This window comes from Bufo bufo, chromosome 3 (genome assembly GCF_905171765.1).
Source record: "Bufo bufo chromosome 3, aBufBuf1.1, whole genome shotgun sequence".
NCBI classification, from domain to species: Eukaryota; Metazoa; Chordata; class Amphibia; order Anura; family Bufonidae; genus Bufo; species Bufo bufo.
Genome location: NC_053391.1, coordinates 285,131,438 through 285,156,642, shown reverse-complemented (window position 1 = coordinate 285,156,642; position 25,205 = coordinate 285,131,438). Strand labels below are relative to the sequence as shown.

At 45.0% G+C, this 25,205-nt stretch overlaps 1 protein-coding gene across 3 annotated transcripts in view; it reads right to left on the bottom strand.

The window, feature by feature from the left end:
* Positions 1 to 25,205, bottom strand: part of TNNT2 (troponin T2, cardiac type) — a 565,716-nt gene that overhangs the window by 79,529 nt on the left and 460,982 nt on the right. For 2 of the 3 annotated variants that reach the window (XM_040424168.1, XM_040424165.1), the window contains 3 exons: positions 18,871 to 18,961; positions 18,752 to 18,792; positions 16,663 to 16,668 (listed from right to left, as the gene is read on the bottom strand). In XM_040424168.1, coding sequence (XP_040280102.1) covers positions 16,663 to 16,668; positions 18,752 to 18,792; positions 18,871 to 18,961 — 138 coding nt within the window. The remainder of the gene's footprint in view (positions 1 to 16,662; positions 16,669 to 18,751; positions 18,793 to 18,870; positions 18,962 to 25,205) is intronic. The other variant, XM_040424169.1, reaches the window with a different exon arrangement.

The window sequence follows — 25,205 nt, the reverse complement described above, 5'->3', positions numbered from 1 at the left end:
TGGTGAGTCCGTCGGTGCGTAAGGATGGGGGGTTGCAGAGGGCGGATGTGGAGCTATTCCAAGACAGGCTGGAGTTCGTTATTCGCCGGTCCAAGACTGATGCGGAAGGACGGGGGCGGAGAGTAGTGTTGTTTGGGGTTCCGGATTGCGCCATGTGCCCGGTGGGGAGTTTAGGGGATTACTGGGGCGGCAGGAGGAGCGGGATGTTGCCGTTGTTAGTGCATGAGGATGATTCCTTTTTGTCGCGTTTTCAGTTTGCGGCGGTCTTTTCGAAATGTCTGGTTCGGTTGGGTTTGGGGCCTGATGGGTACTCGAGTCATTCTTTTAGAATTGGGGCGGCAACGGAGGCGGCGAGGTGGGGGTTGGGCGACGAGATTATAAAAAGGATTGGGCGGTGGGAGTCTGTGCGGTTTAGATCGTACATTCGATTGCACAGTTTATAGGGGAACGGCCGGTGGGTGAGGGGGTAGGTTAGGTAGATGGTGTTTATGCAATGTCATTATTGTTTGTTCTTGGGTTTTGTTTTTCATTGCAGATGCAGTGCCGGCCCTAGTTTGGATCCTCGGGCATTCTTATGTCTTTTGGGGGGCTGTCCGGGCATCGGTTCGGCCGGATGGTCAGCAGCTGGGGTTCTCGAGGTCCGTGGCGGTGGTGAGATGGCTAGGGCGGAGAGGTATGGTTTGGGCCGGGGTGTTGCCGGATATTCACAGGTTTGTAATGCAGGATAGGGCACCCGAAGTTTTGGTTCTGCATGTGGGCGGTAATGACCTGGTGGCGCGGCCGTTTCGCGAGTTGCTGCAAGGTATCAAATTCGACTTGCTGCAGATGTGGGCCTTGTTCCCGCGAATGGTGACGGTCTGGTCAGATATTGTTCCTAGGATGGTGTGGAGGGATGCACGTTCAGTGGTGGGTGTGAACAGGGCACGTGTTAAGGTGAACCAGGCAATGGGTCGGTTCATGGCCAGGAATGGGGCGGTGGCAGTGAGGCATATGGAGCTTGAGAAGGTATTGGGGGGTTTTGGCGGGCGGACGGTGTGCATTTGAATGCGGTTGGCTTGGACATGTGGAGCCTTGCAATCCAGGAGGGGATTGAAGTAGCCTTGCGTTTGTGGAGGAACGCGCAGACTTAAGGCGGTCAAGTTTGTGCGTTGGTGGCGGGGGGAGGTCCTTGAAGTTGGTCTGATTCACAGAGGAGGATGCTGGGAGGGCTCCATGGTTGGGGCTGGACTCCCAGTGGTGACGGATTTAAAAGAGACCATTCAGTGATGCTTCTGAGCTGGAGGGCAACGGCTGGAAGCAAGATGGCTCACCCAGTGGGGTATTTGCGGTTGTTTGGGGGCTTCAAGGACCTCTCCTCGGGGGGGAGAATTGTTATTTATATGTTATGTTTATATGTTAATAAAAGACGGCTGCTGTGGCCGATTTATTCCAAGCTTGGTGTCCGTGTGTCATTTTGGGGCATGTTAGAGATGAGGTATGGGTGAAAGTAGGATACGGGGTTTGGAGGAAAAAGAGTGGGGTATGGTCAGGGGTCGGACGGCTGATAACCAATACCACCGTCAAGTCATGGCCGGACTGGGGGCGCAGCCTTAGGGGAGGGCATCATGACGGGGGTTTGGTTTAGGGAGACCCCAGTTAGTAGGTTAGGTGGAGTTTAGAGGGGATGGGAGGAGGAATCTGTGAAAGTGGGGGATTGGGTGGTTTAAGTGTAGGGGTGTGGTTAAGGGGTTAAATAAGGAAGCTGAGGGGAGACCGGGGGCCATTTTGTCAGATCCTGAAAAGAGCTCCCGCCCACCCTCCCTTTATTTAAGGGGTTGGGGTGGAGGTTTAAGGGGTAATGGGGCAGGTAGGGGTAGTTTAGGTGTCACGGTGGCTGTGGCGGGGGGAGGTCCTTGAAGTTGGTCTGATTCAAAGAGGAGGATGCTGGGAGGGCTCCATGGTTGGGGCTGGACTCCCAGTGGTGACGGATTTAAAAGGAGCCATTCAGTGGTGCTTCAGAGCTGGAGGGCAACGGCTGGAAGCAAGATGGCTGACACAGTGGGGTATTTGCGGTTGTTTGGGGGCTTCAAGGACCTCCCCTCAGGGGGGAGAATTGTTATTTATATGTTATGTTTATATGTTAATAAAAGACGGCTGCTGTGGCCGATTTATTCCAAGCTTGGTGTCCGTGTGTCATTTTGGGGCATGTTAGAGATGAGGTATGGGTGAGGGTAGGATACGGGGTTTGGAGGAAAAAGAGTGGGGTATGGTCAAGGGTCGGACGGCTGATAACCAATACCACCGTCATATACCTCCAGCCACAGAATCCAAAGTTCTTTGCTGTCAGGTGAACGCCTATTGACTAATTTCTGGGGCCTGTACTGGCCTACAGTTACATTTTTATCCTGTGACCGCCTAATGTACCTTCAGCCACATAATCCTACAAAGTTGTGTGCTGTCAGGTGAATGCTTATTGGCTAATTTTTGGGGCCTGTACTGGAGTGGCAAGTTCTCCCAAAAATACTTAGTGCACCAATCACTAATATTTCATGAGACCTTATAAAATGTGAAGTTGTGTGTACCGCGATAAAATAAATAGCATCATTAGGGATTTTCGCAATGGTGCTTTTTTTAAACACTCGATCTGCATATACAGCGATTGTTATAACATGCATGTGAAATGTAATCAAATACACTGCTTTAATGTCAAATTACTTACAGTGATCAGAAATTCTTCCTCAATGTCACAAAAATTGTTGCCAACCATCTTTTCTGATCGCATTCAACTTCAATCTGGTGGAAACCCAGTTGCTGTAGTAGGCCGCACATATTTTGCGCATGCGCATAGGTAAAAATTACATTGGCAATATTTTGCATTGAAAAAAATTATGAATGGAGATCGCAAATTCGAATAATACATCTGGTATGTCACTGTTCATGTTGTGGGACTATTTGTGCATTTCTAGTAAGTATTTGGTGGCTGCAAATATAACCTGAAGGTATTACAGGTTCGCCTGCCTTTAAAGTGAATGAGGCCCCCTGCAATCCGTCCCGGCCGATGTTCGTCCATCACTAGTTATCTAGAGTCACCAATGCGGCAGCAGGCCCTTGCCCCTAAGGTTTTAGATGGTCAGATCAGCAGGCCCTTGCTCCAAATGTTTTTGAGGGTCACCAGCAGGCCATCAATCATAGTGCCATCAATCATAGTTTTGGAGTGCCGTTTCCTTTGTAATTTTTGGCAGCCCTTTCACTTAGTGCATAGGCTTTATGAGTGTATTAGTCCCACTACCTGAACAATTGTACCACAATGTGAATAAGGCCCTCCTTTATGTGATATAAAGGCTGATTCGGAGTAATTTTATTGCAGCACTTGCACATTATATACCATTGAATATACAGGTAAGAATGTTTCCTAACAATTTTTCCTGTAAAATTTAATTTTTCGGGGGTTTTGTGCATATCTTTGTCAGTCTGTAAAAGTGGCGTATAACTCGGACAACATGATTCCCAGCAGTGACCTGGGAGTCCAAGATGCATCCAGACATCGTCCCCATGGTGTTCCCGATCCATTTTGGTGGTGTTTCTGTCACTTTCTGACCTTTTCCAATGGACCAGGCACCCTCCCCTCTTCAGAGCAGGGGGTGCCTGTTGTCTCCCATTGACTTCCATTATACTCGGGTTCTCGGCCGAGCACACGAATATAGCAATGTGTTCAGGCAGAACACCATAACACCCGAATACTTTGGTGCTCGATAATCACTAGTCTATGGATTAGTTGCTGTCTTCTCTCAGATGTCTGGAACTTGTCCCCAGCATGTGGGGATAGAGAGCCCCTTGAAGTAAGCCTCACACTACTCAGACACATGTAGAAACTCACACTTGGCCTTCCTAGTAGTGATGTGCGGCAGGGACAATATTCAAATTCGCTAATATTTAGGCAAATATTTGTCATATATTCGCGAATTCGAGAATTTGAGATTATTTTCTTGATTGCGAAAATCGGCAATGTTATATGCTCGTATTGTGCATGCAATACAGGCGTGGGTCACTGTTGCTAAATTTTTCAAGCTGCTAGAAGTTTCCTGAGACTGGAGAAAATGGTTGGCACAGCAGAACAATACAATAGCTTTATATGCAGATAGAGTGCTCCAATATATTCACGATTGTGCAAATCGGCAATTAATCGGCCTATTTTTGAGCAATACGTGCAACTTCACATTATAGCAGGGTCTAACTACATATTACTGATTGGTGCACTAAGTATTGTTGTGAACTTGTGACATCACAGCACCATGTCTGTAGCATGTACAATGAACAAAAATATAAACGCAACACTTTTGGTTTTGCTCCTATTTTGCATGAGCTGAACTAAAAGATCTGTAACATTTTCTACATACACAAAAGACCCATTACTCTCAAATATTGTTCACAAATCTGTCTAAATCTGTTAGTGAGCACTTCTCCTTAGCGGAGATAATCCATCCCACCTTACAGGTGTGGCATATCAAGGTGCTGATTAGACAGCATGAATATTGCACAGGTGTGCCTTAGACTGCCCACAATAAAAGACCACTCTGAAACGTGCAGTTTGATCACACAGCACAATGCCACAGATGTTGCAACGTTTGAGTGAGCGTGTAATTGGCATGCTGACTGTAGGAATGTCTTCCAGAGCTGTTGCCTGTGCAATGAATGTTCATTTCTCTACCATAAGCCATCTACAAAGGTTAAATACAGATGGAAGCACTCATTGCTGAAGCGCTGACGCCCACCAGGGCCGGTGCAAGGATTTTTGCACACACAAGCAAAGCTACATTTCAGCGCCCCCCCCCCCCACAACTCTGTGGGAGTGATGTAAAAAGGAGGGCGTGATGTGATATGGAGGGGGTTAAAATGTGACATGGGGGGAGAAATGTGACACAAAGGGGGTGATGTGATATGGAGGGGGATAAATGTGACATAGGGGGGTGATGTGACATGGAGGGGGAGAAATGTGACATTTCTCCCCCTCCATGTCACATCACCCCCTTTGTGTCACATTTCTCCCCCCATGTCACATTTCAACCCCCTCCATTGCACATTTATCCCCCCCATGTCACATCACCCCCCCCAACATGGCACATTTCCCCCCTCTATTAATGTTGTGTAAAAAATTATGCTCCTCACCTGGGCCTGTTCCCGTCAGCAGCAGCTCCCCTTCTCCGCTGTGTCCTGGTATCTTCTCTCTGTGCTCCCGACAAGACTTTGAGGACCTTTCCCACTCAGCCAATCAGTGGCTGCAGCTGTGTCATGTGTCAGAACAGTGATTGGCTCAGCGGGAAATCACTGCCCTGACACGTGACACAGCTGCGGCCACTGATTGGCAGAGTGGGAAAGGTCCTCAAACAACTTGTCAGGATTCGGGAGCCCAGAGAGAAGATATGAGGACCACCACACAGAGGAGAACAGCCGCAGGAGGCCGGCGGCATGCAAGTGATTAATGGAAAAAAAAAAAAGTTTCATTTTTCCGCCCCCCCTTCTCAGCGCCCTAAGGCGGCCGCTTGGTCTGCCTTATTATAGCACCGGCCCTGACGCCCACATACTACGGCGGGAGTGGAGCACATAGTTCCCTCAGAAAAATAAAGGAATATTTTCCAGCATCCGTCAGTATTGGTCGTCTTTATTGTAGATCGGCATAACAGTACATGCTTCAATCTTCACCACCCTCCACCACAGGTTAACATGTTTCAAACTTGGAAGTTCTTAATCATAACCTAGTGACGTGGACCCCACACCTGAGGTTAAGTAGGTACGATCAGCAGGGGGAGGAGTGGTGGGAAGGGGTGGGGGAAGGAAGGAAAACTGCTGAAAACACAGCCACTTAACCCTTGGGTTGCCACGTATCAAATCCAACACCTTTAAGCATGACAAAACATATACTACAAAAACCATAAAAAGACAGACCACCGCTGTCTAGTGTAGCATTGAGAATGCCACGTGATACATGCTCTTGAAAAAGGGATTTGCTCCCGAAAAGCGTCGAGCTGAATCAATAAAAGACTTCCTGTATACATTGGAGCCCCGGTGTCATCCTTTTGGGGACCAGGAAGCTAATACTACATCCTTTGAAGCGATCTTGGCGGGGGAGGTTGAGGTATAGGTGTCTTAAGCTTTATCCTATGCCCTCCTCCCCGGTGAAGTAAGTGCAACTTTTTGGCAAGATACCAATAGTGTACCTCACTATAACTGCAATTTCATTGATAATACTGGAGTTTATGTGGCGCTCCCTGGGTATCATCAGGACACCTGAGACACCCGGCTCACCAGCAATTTTACGTGATACATGGGACATAAAAAGTGGATACATAAAACCATGTCAGAGCACAACTCCTAACAAAATCCTGCATCATTGGTACCGGCTGAAAATCTGCTAGGTGTGAACAGTCACCAATACCAAAATTGAATGTCTGAAATAGGTGTGGATGTTAAAACTGCTCCTGACTCTGAATGACATTACTATCATAAATATTAAATCTAAGGGAGAAATTGGCCATTAGTGCTATAACAGCATTAATTCTTTTTTAAGATTGAGACCTGCAGGGTACCTTGTACCTAACCTGAAGATCCAATAAGCCTCCCTCAGGAGGATTTTTTTCTTCAGATTACCACCTCTAAAGGGAAGCACTACATTCTCAATAGCAAATATCCGTAAGTAGCTGACACTTCTATTATGCATATTGATAAAATGTTTCGCTGCGCTAGAAATCCCCAAAGCTTGGGGATTGGCCACATAATTCAGATGTTCTCGTATTCGTGTTTTTAGTTGTCTAGTAGTACAGCCTACGTAAAGAAGATCACAACATATGCATTTGATGATATAAATTGCACCAGTTGCATTGCAATTAATGTAACTTTTGATGTTAAAATTTTCCGTATGTGTTGCATTTTCAAACGTGGTAGTGCAGTGTACAAAATTGCAGGTCTTACATGGATGTCTTCCACATTTAGTGGAGCCCTGATATTTTAGCCAGGAGCTCCTGGTAAAAGCAGTTTTAGTAAAAAATGAGGGAGACAGCATGTTAGCCAATGTGCAGGACCGTCGGGGGACAATTCTGCACCCATCCTTGAGTGTATCATACAAGATACTATCCTCATATAGGATAGGGAGGCATTTGTAAACCGCTTGTTTGATGGAGCTGAATTGTCGACTGTATGTAAGTACCTTTGTGGGTTTGGAACATCTGGTTGGAGCTTTATGTGCATATTTACCTGGTTTAAAAAGTAATTCATCTTTATTTTTATTGGCAGCTATATTTTTGGCTCTTTTTAGCATCCAACTAGGGTAACCTCTTTTTTTCAACTTGTTCTAAATATAATCTGCTTCTTTATCAAAACCCACTTGGGTACTACAATTTCTTTTAGGGACTCAGCAGCACAGTGTTGGGACTCTGCAAGCAAGAGCATGTGAGTATTTAGCTTTTATTTAATTTTTTATTTATTTAAATTTTTTTATGTGCCAACTTTGGGGGACATGAGGGGAGTGCAAACAGGAGGACATGTGGGGGGGGGGGGGAGATGGTGGGATACTGTGTGGGGGCAAATTATTATGGGAGGGATTACTATGTAGGGGCAAATTACTATACGGGCAATGTGGGGGAAACTACTGTGTGGGGGGCAGTGTGGGGGAAATTACTGTGTGGGGGACACTACTGTATAGGGGCAGTGTGGGGGAAGCTACTGTATGGGGGCAGTGTGGGGGAAACTACTGTATGGGGGCAGTGTGGGGGAAACTACTGTATGGGGGCAGTGTGGGGGAAACTACTGTATGGGGGCAGTGTGGGGGAAACTACTGTGTCGGGGAAGTATGGGTGAAATTACTGTGTGGGGTCAGTGTGGGGGAGATTACTGTATGAGGGCAGTGTGGGGGAAATTACTGTGTGGGGCAAATTACTGTATGGGGCAGTGTGGGGGAAATTGCTATATGGGGCAGCATGGGGGCCTTGCTATTGGGGAGCCACTGTAGGGGCAATTATAATATTTCTGGGGACACTATACAGGGAATATTGCCTAGAGCACAATATAGGGTGTTATTATTACTGGGGGCACTCTAGGGGACATTATAACTGCTGTGGACACTATAGGGACATTTGATGTATTCATCAAACTAGTGTAAACTAGAACTGGGTTAGTTGCATAGCAGCAAATCAGATTCCACCTTTCATTTTTGACACTCTTTTGGAAATCCAGTTCTACTTTACACCAGTTTGATAAATTACCGTATATGTCGGCGTATAAGACGACTGGGCGTATAAGACGACCCCCAACTTTTCCATTTAAAATATTGGGTTTGGGCTATACTCGCCGTATAAGACTACCCCTGAATGCCCAGCCCTCCCTGTCTTCAAGACGATCTTCTCCAGTCCAGGGAACTGACTGGGATCTGTGGATGGCACTGTTATGGGAGGGGGATCAGTGGATGACACTGCTATGGGGGGGGGATCTATGGATGACACTATATAGCATCTTATGCTATATGTGTCATCCACAGATCCACCCCATGACAGTGCCATCCACAGATCCCCCTCCCCATAACAGTGCCATCCACAGACCCCCCTCCAAATAGTGCCATCCACAGATCCCCCCCTAAACACTGCCATCCACAGATCTCCCTCCCCATGACAGTGCCATCCACAGATCCCCCTCCCCGACGCCCAGAGGAGTATACATTTATTAACTGTAATCTGTAAACTTTAACTTTAAATGAGCGCTCATGTCTTTACTATTGTACCTTACTCTCAGCTCTGGTAATAGGCAGTGCGGGCGGCGCTCACTCACTGACGTCACGCGCCTGCACCGCGTAGTGGAAGGAGCAGGCACGTAACGTCAGACGTCAGTGAGTGAGCGCCGCCCGCACTGCCTGTTAGCGGAGCTGAGAGTAAGGTACAATAGTAAAGACATGAGCGCTCATTTAAAGTTAAAGTTACAGATTACAGTTAATAAATGTAGTGAGTGGTGGGGCCCTGTATATTCTAACACCCAGGCAAGCGTCCCCGTCACCATGGGAACGCCTGGGGGTTAGAATATACCATCAGATCTGAGTATACCCGGCGTATAAGACGACCCCCGACTTTTGAAAATAATTTTTAGTGTTAGAAAGTCGTCTTATACGCCGGCATATACGGTACCCCAATTATGTCACTGTGGCGAAACCAACCTCGCCACTGGGTTTTGGAGAGGCCTGGCTACCAGCCTCTTGCCTCAGGATTATGGCCCATACTAACTTTAAAGGAGAAGACAGACACAGCTTAAATCTGTCTTTGGAATGGTATTTTGTTATCTGAGGGTACCCAGATAGCTAATTTTATTGTATTCGTGTATTCTGAGTGCCATTCACCTAATGATATGCACTCAGAATTGAGCTATCTGGGGCTATGTTAAATGTCTGTGTTTGCTGTGGGGGTGTGACATTGGGTGTTTGGGTGGTGATTTCTGTCCTGCTGTCTCCACATGTGTATTGGCGATTTCCCTTTGTCCTGAGAGATAATTGAATTGCTCCTCGGGTGTCTCCAGGGCAGAGAGGAGGAAACCATGATGCTTTGTGGGGATGTGTTGTGTCTGTGTATCCTGAGTGCTACGTATCTGTCCTGTGTCACAGTCTTCCTTCTGGTCCCCTAGGGGCGTGTCCACCAGATGGGGACCTGCATAAATACGGGCGGGTAGCCCTCAATAAAGAGTTCCTGTTTTATACCTTCATGAAGTCTTGGCTCATGTTTGGAGGATGGAATAACTACACTCTTGGGGATTGCTATATCACAATACACCCCTGAGTATAAGCTCTTGTAAGAGATGTCCCTGGATGTAAGAGGTATGTGGTCAAGTATTCGGAAGGGGGTGCCAGAAAAAAGACCCGCCCCGGCTGCCAAACACCCGAGGCACGCCACTGCATCCAACCGGCCTCACAACCGCAGATCATGTGTAACCACACCAGACCAGGACCTCCACATCCAGCATGTTCAGCTCCATTATCGTCTGAGACCAGCCACCCAGACAGCCGCAGCAACAATCGGTTTGCATAACCAAAAAATTTCTGCACAAACTGTCAGAAACAGTCTCAGGGAAGCTCATCTGCATGCTCGTCGTCCTTATCGGGGTCTGGACCCGACTGCAGTATCTTCGTTGTAACCAACTTGAGTGGGCAAATGCTCACATTCGATGTCGTCTGGCACGTTAGAGAGGCGTTCTGTTCACGGATGAGTCCCGGTTTTCACTGTTCAGGGCAGATGGCAGACAGCGTGTGTGGCGTCATGTGGGTGAGCGGTTTGCTGACGTCAACGTTGTGGATCGAGTGGCTCATGGTGGCGGTGGGGTTATTGTATGGGCAGGCGTATGTTATGGACAACAAACACAGGTACATTTTATTGATGGCATTTTAAGTGCACAGAGATACCGTGACGAGATCCTGAGGCCCATTGTTATGCCATTCATCCACAACCATCACCTCATGTTGCAGCATGATAATGCACAGTCCCATATTGCCAGGATCTGTACACAATTCATGGAAGCTGAAAACATCCCAGTTCTTGCATGGCCAGCATACTCACCAGGCATGTCACCCAGTGAGCATGTTTGGAATGCTCTGGATTGGCGTATATGACAGTGTGTTACAGTTCCTGCCAATATTCTGCAACTTCGCACAGCTATTTAAGAGGAGTGGACCCACATTCCACAGGCCACAATCAACAACCTGATCAACTCTATGCGATGGAGATGTGTTGCACTGCGTGAGGCAAATGATGGCCACACCAGATACTGATTGGTTTTCTGACCCCCCCCCTCCCCCATTCATAAGGCAAAACTGTGCACATTTCAGAGTGGTCCTTTATTGTGGGCAGTCTAATGCAAACCTGTGCAATATTCATGCTGTCTAATCACCACCTTGATAAGCCATACTTGTGAGGTGAGATGGATTATCTTGGCAAAAGAGAAGTGCTCACTAACACAGATTAAGACAGATTTGTGAACAATATTTGAAAGTAATGGGTCTTTTGTGTATGTAGAAAATGTTTCAGATCTTTTAGTTCAGCTCATGCAAAATGGGAGCAAAACCGAAAGTGTTGCGTTTATATTTTTGTTCAATGTACATGCTACAGACATGGTGCTGTGATGTCACAAGTTCACAACAATACTTAGTGCACCAATCAGTAATATGTAGTTAGACCCTGCTATAATGTATCACACTACCTAACACCCTGCACTGGAACCTATCAGCTACACTCTATCATGATCTAACCTACATTGACTATCTCCCACTATCTGTTATATATACAGTTGCAAGAAAAAGTATGTGAATCCTTTGGAATGATATGGATTTCTGCACAAATTGGTCATAAAATGTGATCTGATCTTCATTAAGTCACAACAATAGACAATCACAGTCTGCCTAAACTAATAACACACAAAGAATTAAATGTTACCATGTTTTTATTGAACACACCATGTAAACATTCACAGTGCAGGTGGAGAAAGTATGTGAACCCTTGGATTTAATAAGTGGTTGAACCTCCTTTGGCAGCAATAACTTCAACCAAACTTGCAGATCAGACGTGCACAACGGTCAGGAGTAATTCTTGACCATTCCTCTTTACAGAACTGTTTCAGTTCAGCAATATTCTTGGGTTGTCTGGTGTGAATCGCTTTCTTAAGGTCATGCCACAGCATCTCAATCGGGTTGAGGTCAGGACTCTGACTGGGCCACTCCAGAAGGCGTATTTTCTTCTGTTTAAGCCATTCTGTCGTTGATTTACTTCTATGCTTTGGGTCATTGTCCTGTTGCAACACCCATCTTCTGTTGAGCTTCAGCTGGTGGACAGATTGCCTTAACTTCTCCTGTAAAATGTCTTGATAAACTTGGGAATTCATTTTTCCTTCGATGATAGCAATCCGTCCAGGCCCTGTCGCAGTAAAGCAGCCCAAACCATGATGCCCCCACCACCATACTTCACAGTTGGCATGAGGTTTTGATGTTGGTGTGCTGTGCCTCTTTTTCTCCACACATAGTGTTGTGTGTTTCTTCCAAACAACTCAACTTTGGTTTCATCTGTCCACAGAATATTTTGCCAGTACTGCTGTGGAACATCCAGGTGCTCTTGTGCAAACTGTAAACGTGCAGCAATGTTTTATTTGGACAGCAGTGGCTTCCTCTGTGGTATCCTCCCATGAAATCCATTCTTCTTTAGTGTTTTATGTATCGTAGATTCGCTAAAAGGCATGTTAGCAGATCCCAGAGACTTTTGTAAGTCTTTAGCTGACACTCTAGGATTCTTCTTCACCTCATTGAGCAGTCTGCGCTGTGCTCTTGCAGTCATCTTTACAGGACGGCCACTCCTAGGGAGAGTAGCAGCAGTGCTGAACTTTCTCCATTTATAGACAATTTGTCTTACCGTGGACTGATCAACAGCAAGGCTTTTGGAGATACTTTTATAGCCCTTTCCAGCTTTATGCAAGTAAACAATTCTTAATCGTAGGTCTTCTGAGAGCTCTTTTGTGCGAGGCATCATTCACATCAGGCAATGCTTCTTGTGAAAAGCAAACCCAGAACTGGTGTGTGTTTTTTATAGGGCAGGGCAGCTTTAACCAACACCTCCGATCTCATCTCATTGATTGGACTCCAGTTTGCTGACACCTCACTCCGATTAGCTCTTGGAGATGTCACTAGTCTAGGGGTTCACATACTTTGTCCGCCTGCACTGTGAATGTTTACATGGTGTGTTCAATAAAAACTTAGTAACATTTAATTCTTTGTGTGTTATTAGTTTAAGCAGACTGTGATTGTCTATTGTTGTGACTTAGATTAAGATCAGATCACATTTTATGACTAATTTGTGCCAAAATCCATATCATTTCAAAGGGTTCACATACTTTTTCTTGCAACTGTAAGACAACGGGCAGTGCTATTTTGGTTGACAGAGAGACCACACTTCACAGCACACCGGATGCCAGAACCAAGAAACGTGTTCTTTTTGTTTCCACATTTGGTGCACATAGTGGTGCTATATCCAATATTTTAAAGAAGGAATGGCATGTTTTGCAGAGGGGTTTACCCTCAGTGTGTGCGTTTGATAACCCCCCATTAATGGCATACAAAAGGAGTGCGAATTTGGGTGACAAGCTGGTGAAATCTGATATAGGGGAGGCACATGGGGATGGACAGCGCTATTTGGCACCTTGAAAAATGGGCAATTTCCCGTGTTTGGGTTGCTGCAACTGTGGCAATCTGTCACGGCTGTAAGTGAGCAACTAGAGCATACACAGAAAATAGAGCCACTGACCGGACCCAAACTAGGGACGATAAAGGGTGACCCCAGTCAGACCCTCAAAGCTTTCCCTATGCTGCTAAGCACATACCCGGATCCAAATGGCGGAACGAGGCATGCCCGCGTACCTAAGACTGATGACCACTGTAACCCCTACAATAGTGGAAGGGGCACGGCCACCGGTGCCCTGCTCAGTATATGGAGGGAACCGTGGTCGCCTCGGATCCGGTCAGAAAACAAACAGATACACTACAATGTCTGCACACTTAGCTGAAGGTGCTGCGGCAGCAGAGAAGACGGATCCAAAGACAGGTGGCAATATCCGGAGTACTTGCTGCAGCAGAACAAAGGTCCAGTGAAAAGATAGCATACAAGTGAAGATACTCAAGCAAGAGCTACAACTCAAATGAGAAATATAATCCACACTCTACAAAAGGAGGAGGGGTGATTTAAAGACAGAGAAATCAAACATAGGAGGAACAGCTGGAAGGAAGGAAACAGAAAGTAATGACCTCATCCCAGGGGCGGAGAAACAGAGCAGTGAGAACTCTTCCAAGCTCTGGTAGTGACATCATCACAGGGGTGGAGAAACAGAGCTGTGAGAACGTCTCAAAGCTCTGGTAGTGACACAATCTCATTAAGGCCTCATGCACACGACCGTATTTTTTTGCGGTCCGCAAAACGGGGTTCCGTTTTCCCGTGATCCGTGACCGTTTTTTCGTCCGTGGGTCTTCCTTGATTTTTGGAGGATCCACGGACATGAAAAAAAAGTCGTTTTGGTGTCTGCCTGGCCGTGCGGAGCCAAACGGATCTGTCCTGAATTACAATGCAAGTCAATGGGGACGGATCCGTTTGACGTTGACACAATATGGTGCCATTTCAAACGGATCCGTCCCCATTGACTTTCAATGTAAAGTCTGGAGTCCCTTTTATACCATCGGATCAGAGTTTTCTCCAATCCGATGGTATATTTTAACTTGAAGCGTCCCCATCACCATGGGAACGCCTCTATGTTAGAATATACTGTCGGATATGAGTTAGATCCTGAAACCTCATTTCCGACAGTATATTCTAACACAGAGGCGTTCCCATGGTTACTAGCAATAGTACAATAGTAAAAGATTCATACTTACCTGGGAGCTGCGATGTTCGTGTCCGGCCGGGAGCTCCTCCTACTGGTAAGTGACGGTTCATTTAGCAATGCACCGCACAGACCTGTCACTTACCAGTAGGTGGAGCTCCCGGCCGGACACGAACATCGCAGCAGCAGCCAGCAGCAGGTAAGTATGAATCTTCTACTATTGTACTATTGCTAAGTAACCATGGCAACCAGGACTGTAGTAGCGTCCTGGTTGCCATGGTTACCGATCGGAGCCCCAGCGATTAAACTGGGACTCCGATCGGAACTCCGCTGCCACCAATGATGGGGGGGGGGGAGATGGGAGGCCGCACACTGGCCACCAATGTTGTTAATGCTATAGAGGGAGGGGGGGCCGATGGGGGGCGCACACTGTCTGTATAAAAACTAACCTACGGCCACGGATCACGGACACGGATGCCAATCTTGTGTGCATCCGTGTTCTTTCACGGACCCATTGACTTGAATGGGTCCGTGAACCGTTGGCCGTGAAAAAAATTGGACAGGTCATATTTTTTTCACGGCCAGGAAACACGGATCACGGATGCGGCTGCAAAACGGTGCATTTTCCGATTTTTCCACGGACCCATTGAAAGTCAATGGGTCCGCGAAAAAAAACGGAAAACGGCACAACGGCCACGGGTGCACACAACGGTCGTTTGCATGAGGCCTAAGGGTGATACTTTTACCCTTCCCTATAGTGGAAAAAGGTATAGGATTAGACAGTTTTACACCTGTAGATCAAGAGAGGTGATCTATATGATACAATGTCCGTGCAGCCTGATTTACGTTGGGGAGACCACGATGGAAATTAGGGATATAATTAACAAACATAAGAGCACGATCAGGAAGAAGGCAATGGACAAACCGGTGGCTAAACATTTTGTAGAGTGTGGTCACTTTGTTGTTCTGATGTGGTATATCCGATTTAGTACTGGTGTATGCTTATTGTTTTTAAAGTGTTTTTAACTGGTTATATACACTGTTTTGTACCAAGGGCTTATGTGTTTTATACTGTTTATTGCACACCCGTGGGGATATTGGAGCTATGCTGGGACATCGGAACTCCATATGCGGCTTTCATGTGAGGAGGATATATTTGTATAATTCCCAGTTGTAGTATGATTGATCCTGTCTTTCCTCAGAATGTGTTAGCACTATATTACAGTTTTTTTTATAGTCTTAAATTCAGGCTGTTAGGAGTTAACATAGGGATAGTGCATGGGAGAAATATATATATATATATATATATATAAGTATTGGTGTTGGTGGGTCATATGGAAGGCGCTTACACTTGCTGTCATCCTTAGAATGATGCAGTAAAGTAGAGGTAATGATCTGCTGTGGCAGATTAGATAACACATGTGAAACTGACAGCTGCTTATATTGTTTGTAAACATTTTCCCTGGCGTAGCGGGATCGAGGAGGTGGGCGGGGACTCAGCGGTCATGTGGTGATGATATGATCGTTATAGAGGACGCGCCCACTCCCCAGGCCCTGCACAGCAGTGAATGTGAGTAATGACATGCGCAGGGCACTTTTGCAGACACGATATTGGAGTCCTGATGTCCCTTGATGTATGTCTACTTCCGGGTTTTGCTAGCTAAGGTGAGCACAGGTGTAAGTAAGTTATCTATAGCTAAAAGGAATTAGTCTAATGAGAATTTGCTTTGGATTGGTCATGTTATTAAATGTGTGGGCAATATTTGTATTGTATTGGCTCTCCCAGTATGTAGGGGGAGCTGCATGCACTTTAAAAGGGTGGATAGTGTCACTCTGTATTAGGCTTGACAAAGGCTATGTAGTAGCCGAAACGTTGCTGTTTATTTTTATGGCACACTTTCTGCGAAGTCTGTCCAATAAAGAAGTCACTGGAGATGCTGCCGTTACCTGTTTGTTTGTTCTCTTCCAGGCCTAGTCTGTAATGATTGTGATGTTGGTTCTCGGCAACCACTTTTTTAACTTATAAATGACAGACTGCTGAAATCAACTCACCTGTCAGTTCTTTATTCTGCCGTTAGTATGGGCAGCATAAAGTTGATGACAGGTTCCCTTTAAATGTGAAAACTAGTAGTTTTCTTGCAAATAAATCAAAGTCTAGTCAACTATAAACCAAAGCCTTTAAAAGTGTTGGAAAAAGGGTTCAAGGCTTAGCACATATGGTAATATGTAGATACCTTTTTTAAGTATTTTGTATATTATATACACATAATATAAATGATTTATAGAAAATTATGGATCACCAAAACCTACCTTTTACTTTTTATGGATCAAGAAGGAAGAAAAAGAGAAAATTGAAAGAAATAATAAAATTACAGAAATGAACTTCCCAAATAAAGCAGGGAACTGGAACATAGAGTACCTTGCAAAAGTATTCACCCCTCTTGACTTTTTTCGCATATTGTTACATTACAGCCTTAAGCTCAATGTTTTGTTAATCTGAAATTTATGTGATGGATCAGAACACAATAGTGTAAGTTGATGAAGTGAAATGAGAAAAATATATAAATAAACCTATTGTTTAGAAATAGAAAAAAGAAAATTGCCATGTGCGTATGTATTCACCCCCTTTGTTAGGAAGCCCATAAAAAGCTCTGGTGCAACCAATTACCTTCAGAAGTCACATAATTAGTGAAATTATGTCCACCTGTGTGCAATCTAAGTGTCACATGACCTGTCATTACATATACACACTTTTTTTGAAGGGCCACAGAGGCTTCAACACCTAAGCAAGAGGCATCACTAACCAAACACTGCCATGAAGACCAAGGAACTCTCCAAACAAGTAAAGGTCAGGGACAATGTTGTTGAGAAGTATAAGTCAGGGTTAGTTTATTAAAAAAAATCCAAATCTTTGATGATCTCCAGGAGCACCATCAAATCTATCATAACCAAATGGAAAGAACATGGCACAACAGCAAACCTGCCAAGAGACAAACGCCCACCAAAACTCACAGACCGGGAAAGGAGGGCATTCATCCTCTGATTAATGCCCTCCTTACCCGGTCTGTGAGTTTTGGTGGGCGGCTGTCTCTTGGCAGGTTTGCTGTTGTGCCATGTTCTTTCCATTTGGTTATGATAGATTTGATGGTAGTACAGAGACAGGCAGCACAGAGACCTAAGGTGACCCTGGAGGAGCTGCAGAGTTCCACAGCAGAGACTGGAGTATGTGTACATAGGACGACAATAAGCCATACGCTCCATAGAGTTGGGCTTTATGGTGGAGTGGCCAGAAGAAAGGATTACTTTCAGCAAAAAACAAAAAGGCACCTTGTGAGTTTGTGAAAAGGCATGTTTTTGTGGGAGACTCCCAAAATTTATGGAGGAAGGTGCTCTGGTCTGATGTGAGACTAAAATTTAACTTTTCGTCCATCAAAGAAAATCCTATGTCTGGCGCAAACCCAATACATCACATCACCCAATGAACACCATCCCCACAGTGAAACATGGTGGTGGCAGCATCATGCTGTGGGGATGTTCTTCAGCAGCCGGGACTGGGAAACTGGTCAGAGTTGAGGGAAAGATGGATGGTGCTAAATACAGGGATGCTCTTGAGCAAAACCTCTACCACTCTGTGCGTGATTTGAGGCTAAGACGGAGGTTCACCTTCCAGCAGGACAATGACCTCAAACACACTGCTAAAGCAACACTTGAGTGGTTTAAGGGGAAACATGTAAATGCGTTGGAATGGCCTAGTCAAATCCCAGATCTCAATCCAATAGAAAATCTGTGGTCAGACTTAAAAATTGTTGTTCACAAGCGCAAACCATCCAACTTGAAGGAGCTGGAGCAGTTTTGCAAGGAGGAATGGGCAAAAATCCCAGTCGTAAGATGTGGCAAGATCATAGAGACTTATCCAAAGCGACTTGGAGCTGTGATTGCAGCAATAGGTGGCTCTACAAAGTATTGACTTTAGGGGGGTGAATAGTTATGCACATTGACTTTTTCAGTTATTTTGTCCTATTTGTTGTTTGCTTCACAATTAAATTAAAAAAAACTAAAAGAAAAAAACATCTTCAAAGTTGTGGGCATGTTCTGTAAATTAAATGATGCAAATCCTCAAACAATCCATGTTAATTCCAGGTTGTGAGGCACCAAAACATAAAAAAAAGGGGGGTGAATACTTTTGCAAGCCACTGTAATTGCATGCATATAGATAGAAAATAGAAAATATCTTATTTGTTTTTACTTCTTTAAAGAAAACCACAAGCCCAAAAATATTATTGATAGTTAATTTGTGTATATACAGTATTTTCTAGGCAATTTAAAAAAAGAAGGGAATTAAATAGAATTGGACATGTTTTAAAACATGGGTATAGGTAGTTATGAAACTAATTCTTACAGCTTTTGGTGGTCTGTAACTCTGTTCCTCAAGACATTAATCTGCAAAACAGAAATTAATTTTTTACAATATATTATAGTAGTGATACTTGGATTTATTCTGGTATGATTTGTACTTACCACATATTTCTGCTTCTTAAATTTGTCTTGGAGGTCAAACTTTTCAGCTTCCAATTGGTATATCTGGTTGTACAGCTTCTGAGCTTCTAATCTGTGTGGTCAAAATTGATGTGATTATTATAATTTACTAGTTGCTGACATGTAGATCACCAATCATAGAAAGCATTAAAGGGAACCTGTCACCTGGATTTTGGGTATAGAGCTGAGGACATGGGTTGCTAGATGGCCGCTAGCACATCCGCAATACCCAGTCCCCATAGCTCTGTGTGCTTTTATTGTGTAAAAAAACGATTTGATACATATGCAAATTAACCTGAGATGAGAGGTTTTTTTACACAATAAAAGCACACAGAGCTATGGGGACTGGGTATTGCGGATGTGCTAGCGGCCATCTAGCAACCCATGTCCTCAGCTCTATACACAAAATCCCGGTGACAGGTTCCCTTTAAGCGTTACAAATGTTCTTTCAAACTACGGTACCTTTGCTAAAATGGAAGTGTTCCTCATATCTTTTCTGTATGCATGCAGGACTTTTTTCCATTAAAAAAAAAGGATCTCAGATGTAAATGGCTATAATGGATGCACAATATGCATAATTGAGCATAACAGATGCTTAAAACACTAGAATTTTTTTGCTTATTTTTATGTTCTACTGACAGATCAGAAGAACAAAAAACTAAACTGTTATATGAACCAGGCCAAAGGCCTCTTGCACATGACCGTATGGCTTTTTTAGTATTTTGCGGTCCGCAAAAAACGGATCCGCAAAAAATAGGATGAAGTCTGTGTGCATTTCGTTTTTTGCAGAAAGGAATAGCTAGCCCCTGATGGAACAGTACTATCCTTGTCCGTTATGAGGACAATAATAGGACATGTTATATCTTTGTACGGAATGAAAAAATGAAAATACGGAAACGGAAGGCATACGGAGTACCTTCCATTTTTTTTTGCAGATTTATTGAAATTAATGGTTCTGTATTCGTGTGCAAGAGGCCTAACTGATGCTCAAAATAATTGATCCATTTTTTTCATATTTTTCTGTTCTTCTGCTGGATCAGAAGAATGGAAAGCTAAATAGTTATTTGAACTTAGAAGGTAAACAAGTGTCTGAAGAACGCGTGTTGAAAGTAGTGGTTTTGGTTCTTGGAGAACTGGAAAGATTTCTTTGATATCTACAGACTTTAAGGTAGGGATTGGCTGCACCTCAGTCTGAGGAAGAAAGTAGAAGGTTGGAGAAATGTAGAAACGAGCAAACTTCTTGAAATTCATTCAAGTGTGATTTGTCAAATTTTTCCCAAAATTTATTTTGGGGCCAAATCTATGCAACATGAATCACGAATCAAGTGCTCTAATTGGCCTGAAAATTGTTATCTGACACTCTGAGCTCTCCTATGACTATTATATATTGTCATTCTCTCTTTTGTATTTTTTTTTGCAAATTTTTGCCCTTTTTCCTTCCCACCCCCTTTTAAGCTCTTGAACGCAATGAGAACAATAGTAAATAATGTCATAATGACACTGACATATATATTTAGCTATATGACATTGCATTTGTTGTGATTTTTTTAAATGAAAAAGCATTCAAAATATTATGCCTTAACGGAGGCAGAAGCCTATTCATATTTATACACTGAAATGGTAGTGTTGGAAGAAACAGTGGCTTATTCTGAACAAGCCTAGAAAAAGAATTCTGTTCATTCTGCTATCAAGCTTCTCAAGACTTCATTTGAGGTGGAAGAAGAAATTATCACTAGGGAGCACCTGTAACAGGAGCAGAAGCTCAACAATGTGCTTCCACTCCTCACTAAGTACTGACAGGAACTCCCCCTCCTAGCATGAAGGAGCCCACTTCTACCAAAAGGGAAGCAACAAGGTGGTTATCCCTGTTCCTGGTTAACCCTTTCCATCCATATTCTGCTGGAACATGTGGACAGATAACAATAAAATAGTACAAGATACATAACAATGTAAACTATATACAAATGGTAGTACCCAGTGGGGCCCTACACTACTGGGGGCCCGGGCCACCGGCTGAGGATTAGAAAAAATATAAATTCATGTGGCGATACGATAGGTGGCGGCACCATCCCCCCCCATCATTGGTGGCAGCGGCAGTTCCGATCGGAGTCCCAGCAGAGTAATGCTGGGGCTCCGATCGGTTACCATGGCAGCCAGGACGCTACTGAAGTCCTGTCTGCCATGGTCAGTTAGTCAGCAGCATACTTACATCCGCTGTGGACACCCGACGCTCCTTCTTCTTGTAACTCGTCTCAGGTCTGTGCGGCGCATTGCTATAAGCATAAGTGTAAGTATGCTGCTGACTAACTGACCATGGCAGACAGGACTTCAGTAGCGTCCTGGATGCCATGGTAACCGATTGGAGCCCCAGGGTTACACTACTGGGACTCCGATTGGAACTGCCGCTGCCACCAATGTTGGGGGAGGGCGCACTGCCCACCAATGATTTTAATACTGGGGAGTGGGGGGGAGGGCACACTGCCCACCAATGATTTCAATACTGGGGGGGCGCACTGCCCACCAATGATTTTAATACAGGGGCGAGGGCGCACTGCCCACCAATGATTTTAATACAGGGGAGGGGGGAGGGCGCACTGCCCACCAATAATTTTAATAAAGGGGAGGGTGCACTGCCCACCAATGATTTTAATACAGGGGAGGGGGGGAGGGCACACTGCCCACCAATGATTTTAATACAGGGGGGAGGGCGCACTGCCCACCAATGATTTTAATACAGGGGAGGGGGGGAGGGCGCACTTCCCACCAATGATTTTAATACAGGGGAGGGGGGGGAGGTCGCACTGCCCACCAATGATGTTAATAAAGGGGAGGGTGCACTGCCCACCAATGACTTTAATACAGGTGAGGGGGGAGGGCGCACTGCCCACTGATGATTTTAATACAGGGGAGGGGGGGAGGGCACACTGCCCATCAATGATTTTAATACCGGGGAGGGGGGGCGCGCTGCCCACCAATGACTTTAATACCAGGGAGGGCACACTGGGGGCTGATGGAGAGGCACTGGGGGCTGATGGAGAGGGTACTGGGGGCTGGTAAGAGGCACTGACTGGGGGCTGATAGAGATGCACTGACTGGGGGCTGATGGAGAGGCACTGGGTGGCCGCTGGTGAGAGACACTGGGAGCTGATTGAGACGCCCTGGGGGCTGGTGAGAGGCACTGGGGGCTGGTGGAGAGGCTACTGGGGGCTGCTATGAGGCTACTGGGAGGTTGCTATAAGGCATGGGGCTCTTATCTGAGGTCTGATTGGGGGTCATTCATATTGGGGTCTGAGCTGAGGTGTTATCTGAGGTCTTATTAACATTGGGGATCTTATTGGGGCTGTTAGCTGAGGTCTGATTAACATTGGGGGTCTGATTGGTGGTCTGACCTGAGGTATAATGAAAACTATTTTTTTTTCAGAAAAAAGGCCTCACAGTCTCCCTCACTCCTTCTGCCCAGCCAAGCCTGCCAGCACCCCTGAGGCCAAGCCTGTCAGCACCCCTGAGGCCAAGCCTGTCAGCACCCCTGAGGCCAAGCCACCCAGCACCCCTGAGGCCAAGCCACCCAGCACCCCTGAGGCCAAGCCAGCCAGCACCCCTGAGGCCAAGCCTGCCAGCATCCCTGAGGCCAAGCCAGCCAGCACCCCTGAGTCTTCAGAACTGTAAGTAAATTATATATAAAGGGAGCTTATAATATGATAGAGACAAATTATGTCTGAACAGACATATAGCGCAAATTCCAGTTTTATGGTGCACTGAATTTTCTGCGGAAAAAAAAAAATATATATATATATATACAGTACAGACCAAAAGTTTGGACACACCTTCTCATTCAAAGAGTTTTCTTTATTTTCATGACTATGAAGGCATCAAAACTATGAATTAACACATGTGGAATTATATACATAACAAACAAGTGCGAAACAACTTAAAATATGTCATATTCTAGGTTTTTCAAAGTAGCCACCTTTTGCTTTGATTACTGCTTTGCAAACTCTTGGCATTCTCTTGATGAGCTTCAAGAGGTAGTCCCCTGAAATGGTCTTCCAACAGTCTTGAAGGAGTTCCCAGAGATGCTTAGCACTTGTTGGCCCTTTTGCCTTCACTCTGCGGTCCAGCTCACCCCAAACCATCTCGATTGGGTTCAGGTCTGGTGACTGTGGAGGCCAGGTCATCTGGCGCAGCACCCCATCACTCTATTTCATGGTCAAATAGCCCTTACTTTCAAAGTTTTCCCAATTTTTCGGCTGACTGACTGACCTTCATTTCTTAAAGTAATGATGGCCACTCGTTTTTCTTTACTTAGCTGCTTTTTTCTTGCCATAATACAAATAGTCTATTCAGTAGGACTATCAGCTGTGTATCCACCTGACTTCTCCTCAACGCAACTGATGGTCCCAACCCAATTTATAAGGCAAGAAATCCCACTTATTAAACCTGACAGGGCACACCTGTGAAGTGAAAACCATTGGAGCAAATTTAAAGCCCTTCCCCAGAACCTCTTTTTCAGGCTCAGTGAGGACATACAAACTCAAATTAAATATCCCCATCAAGTTCCCCTGCTTTTTTGGGGGGGTTTGGGCTGGTGTTTCCTCCCCCTTCGTTTTCCTCTACATGACTTTTCCGTGGGGTTCCCTGTTTTTCTGTCTCGCTCCTTTGTACCCCTTTGATTCCCTGATGGGGAAAATTTTGCTTATTGGTATTAACATTTTCTCTTGAAGCTCATCAAGAGAATGCCAAGAGTGTGCAAAGCAGTAATCATAGCAAAAGGTGGCTACTTTGAAGAACCTAGAATATGACATATTTTCAGTTGTTTCACACTTGTTTGTTATGTATATAATTCCACATGTGTTAATTCATAGTTTTGATGCCTTCAGTGTGAATCTACAATTTTCATAGTCATGAAAATAAAGAAAACTCTTTGAATGAGAAGGTGTGTCCCACACTTTTTTTTCCCAGGACTTGACCCCTGGAGTGGTCCCGCAGCCTGGGCGGCAGTTCTGACTAGTCCTACTTTAATACACAGACATTTAGATTCATACATTTCCTACACTGGCACAAATGCGTTGCCAGTGACCAACTGTCTGTGCTCACTCCTATGCGTAACCGTCGCAAGTGCATGAGGAGCTGCGGATGTGGCGGCAAGGTCCGAGAGGTATGTGGGGGTGGAAGATCCGGGAGGGTGGGGCCCATAATTTTTTTTTGCTATGGGGCCCAGTCATTTCTAACTATGCCCCTGTATGGGAGTGCCTCTTCCTTGTACTTTTTGGCAGCACTTGCACTTTATATACAAGTAAATATACAGGAAAGAATGTTTCCTAACATTTTTTCCTCTAAAATCGATTTTATCTGCGGTTTTGTCAGTCTGTAAAATTGGCGTACTACTCAGACAACCAAATGCATCCAGACATCCTCCCCATGTTGTTCCCAAACAATTTCAGTGGTGTTTCCATCAATTTCTGACCTTTTCCTGTGAACCAGACACCCTCCCCTCTTCAGAGCAGGGGGTGCCTAGTTTAATGCTCAGGTTCTCCCATTGACTTCTATTCGAGCAACCGAGCACTTTGGTGCTCGATCAACACTACTTATTGGTGCACTAAGTATTGTTGTGAACTTGTGACATCACATCACTATGTCTGTAGCATGTATGTATGGACAGCAGAACCTATCACTACCTAATACCCTGCACTGGAACCTATTAGCTACACTATATCATGATCTAACCTACACAAACTATCTACCACTAACTATATGTATTATATATATAAGTTAACTAATTAACTATCTAAGGGTACTTTCACACTAGCGTTTTTCTTTTCCGGTATTGAGTTCCGACCTAGAGCTCAATACCGGAAAAAAAACTGATCAGTTTTATCCTAATGCATTCTCCATGGATAGCATTCCGTTCAGTATGCATCAGGATGCATTAGTTCAGTTCCTTTTTACGTTTTTTGGCCGGACAAAATACCACAGCATGCTGCATTTTTCTCTACGGCCCAAAATCATGAACACTTGCCGGAATGCCAGATCTGGCATTAATTTCCATTGAAATGTATTATTGCCAGATCCGGTACTAAGTGTTCCGGAAAACCAGATCCGGTTTCCCGATCTGCGCATGCACGGACCTTTAAAAATGAGAAAAAAAAAAATACCGGATCCGTTTTTTACAGATGACAACTGGAAAGACGGATGCAGTATTGCAGTGCATTTTTCAGACTGATCCGCCTCCGGATCCGTCTCACAAATGCATCCGCTTGCTTCCGGATTGCCGGATCCAGCAGGCCTGCCGGAATCCTCTGCCGCCAGTGTGAAAGTAG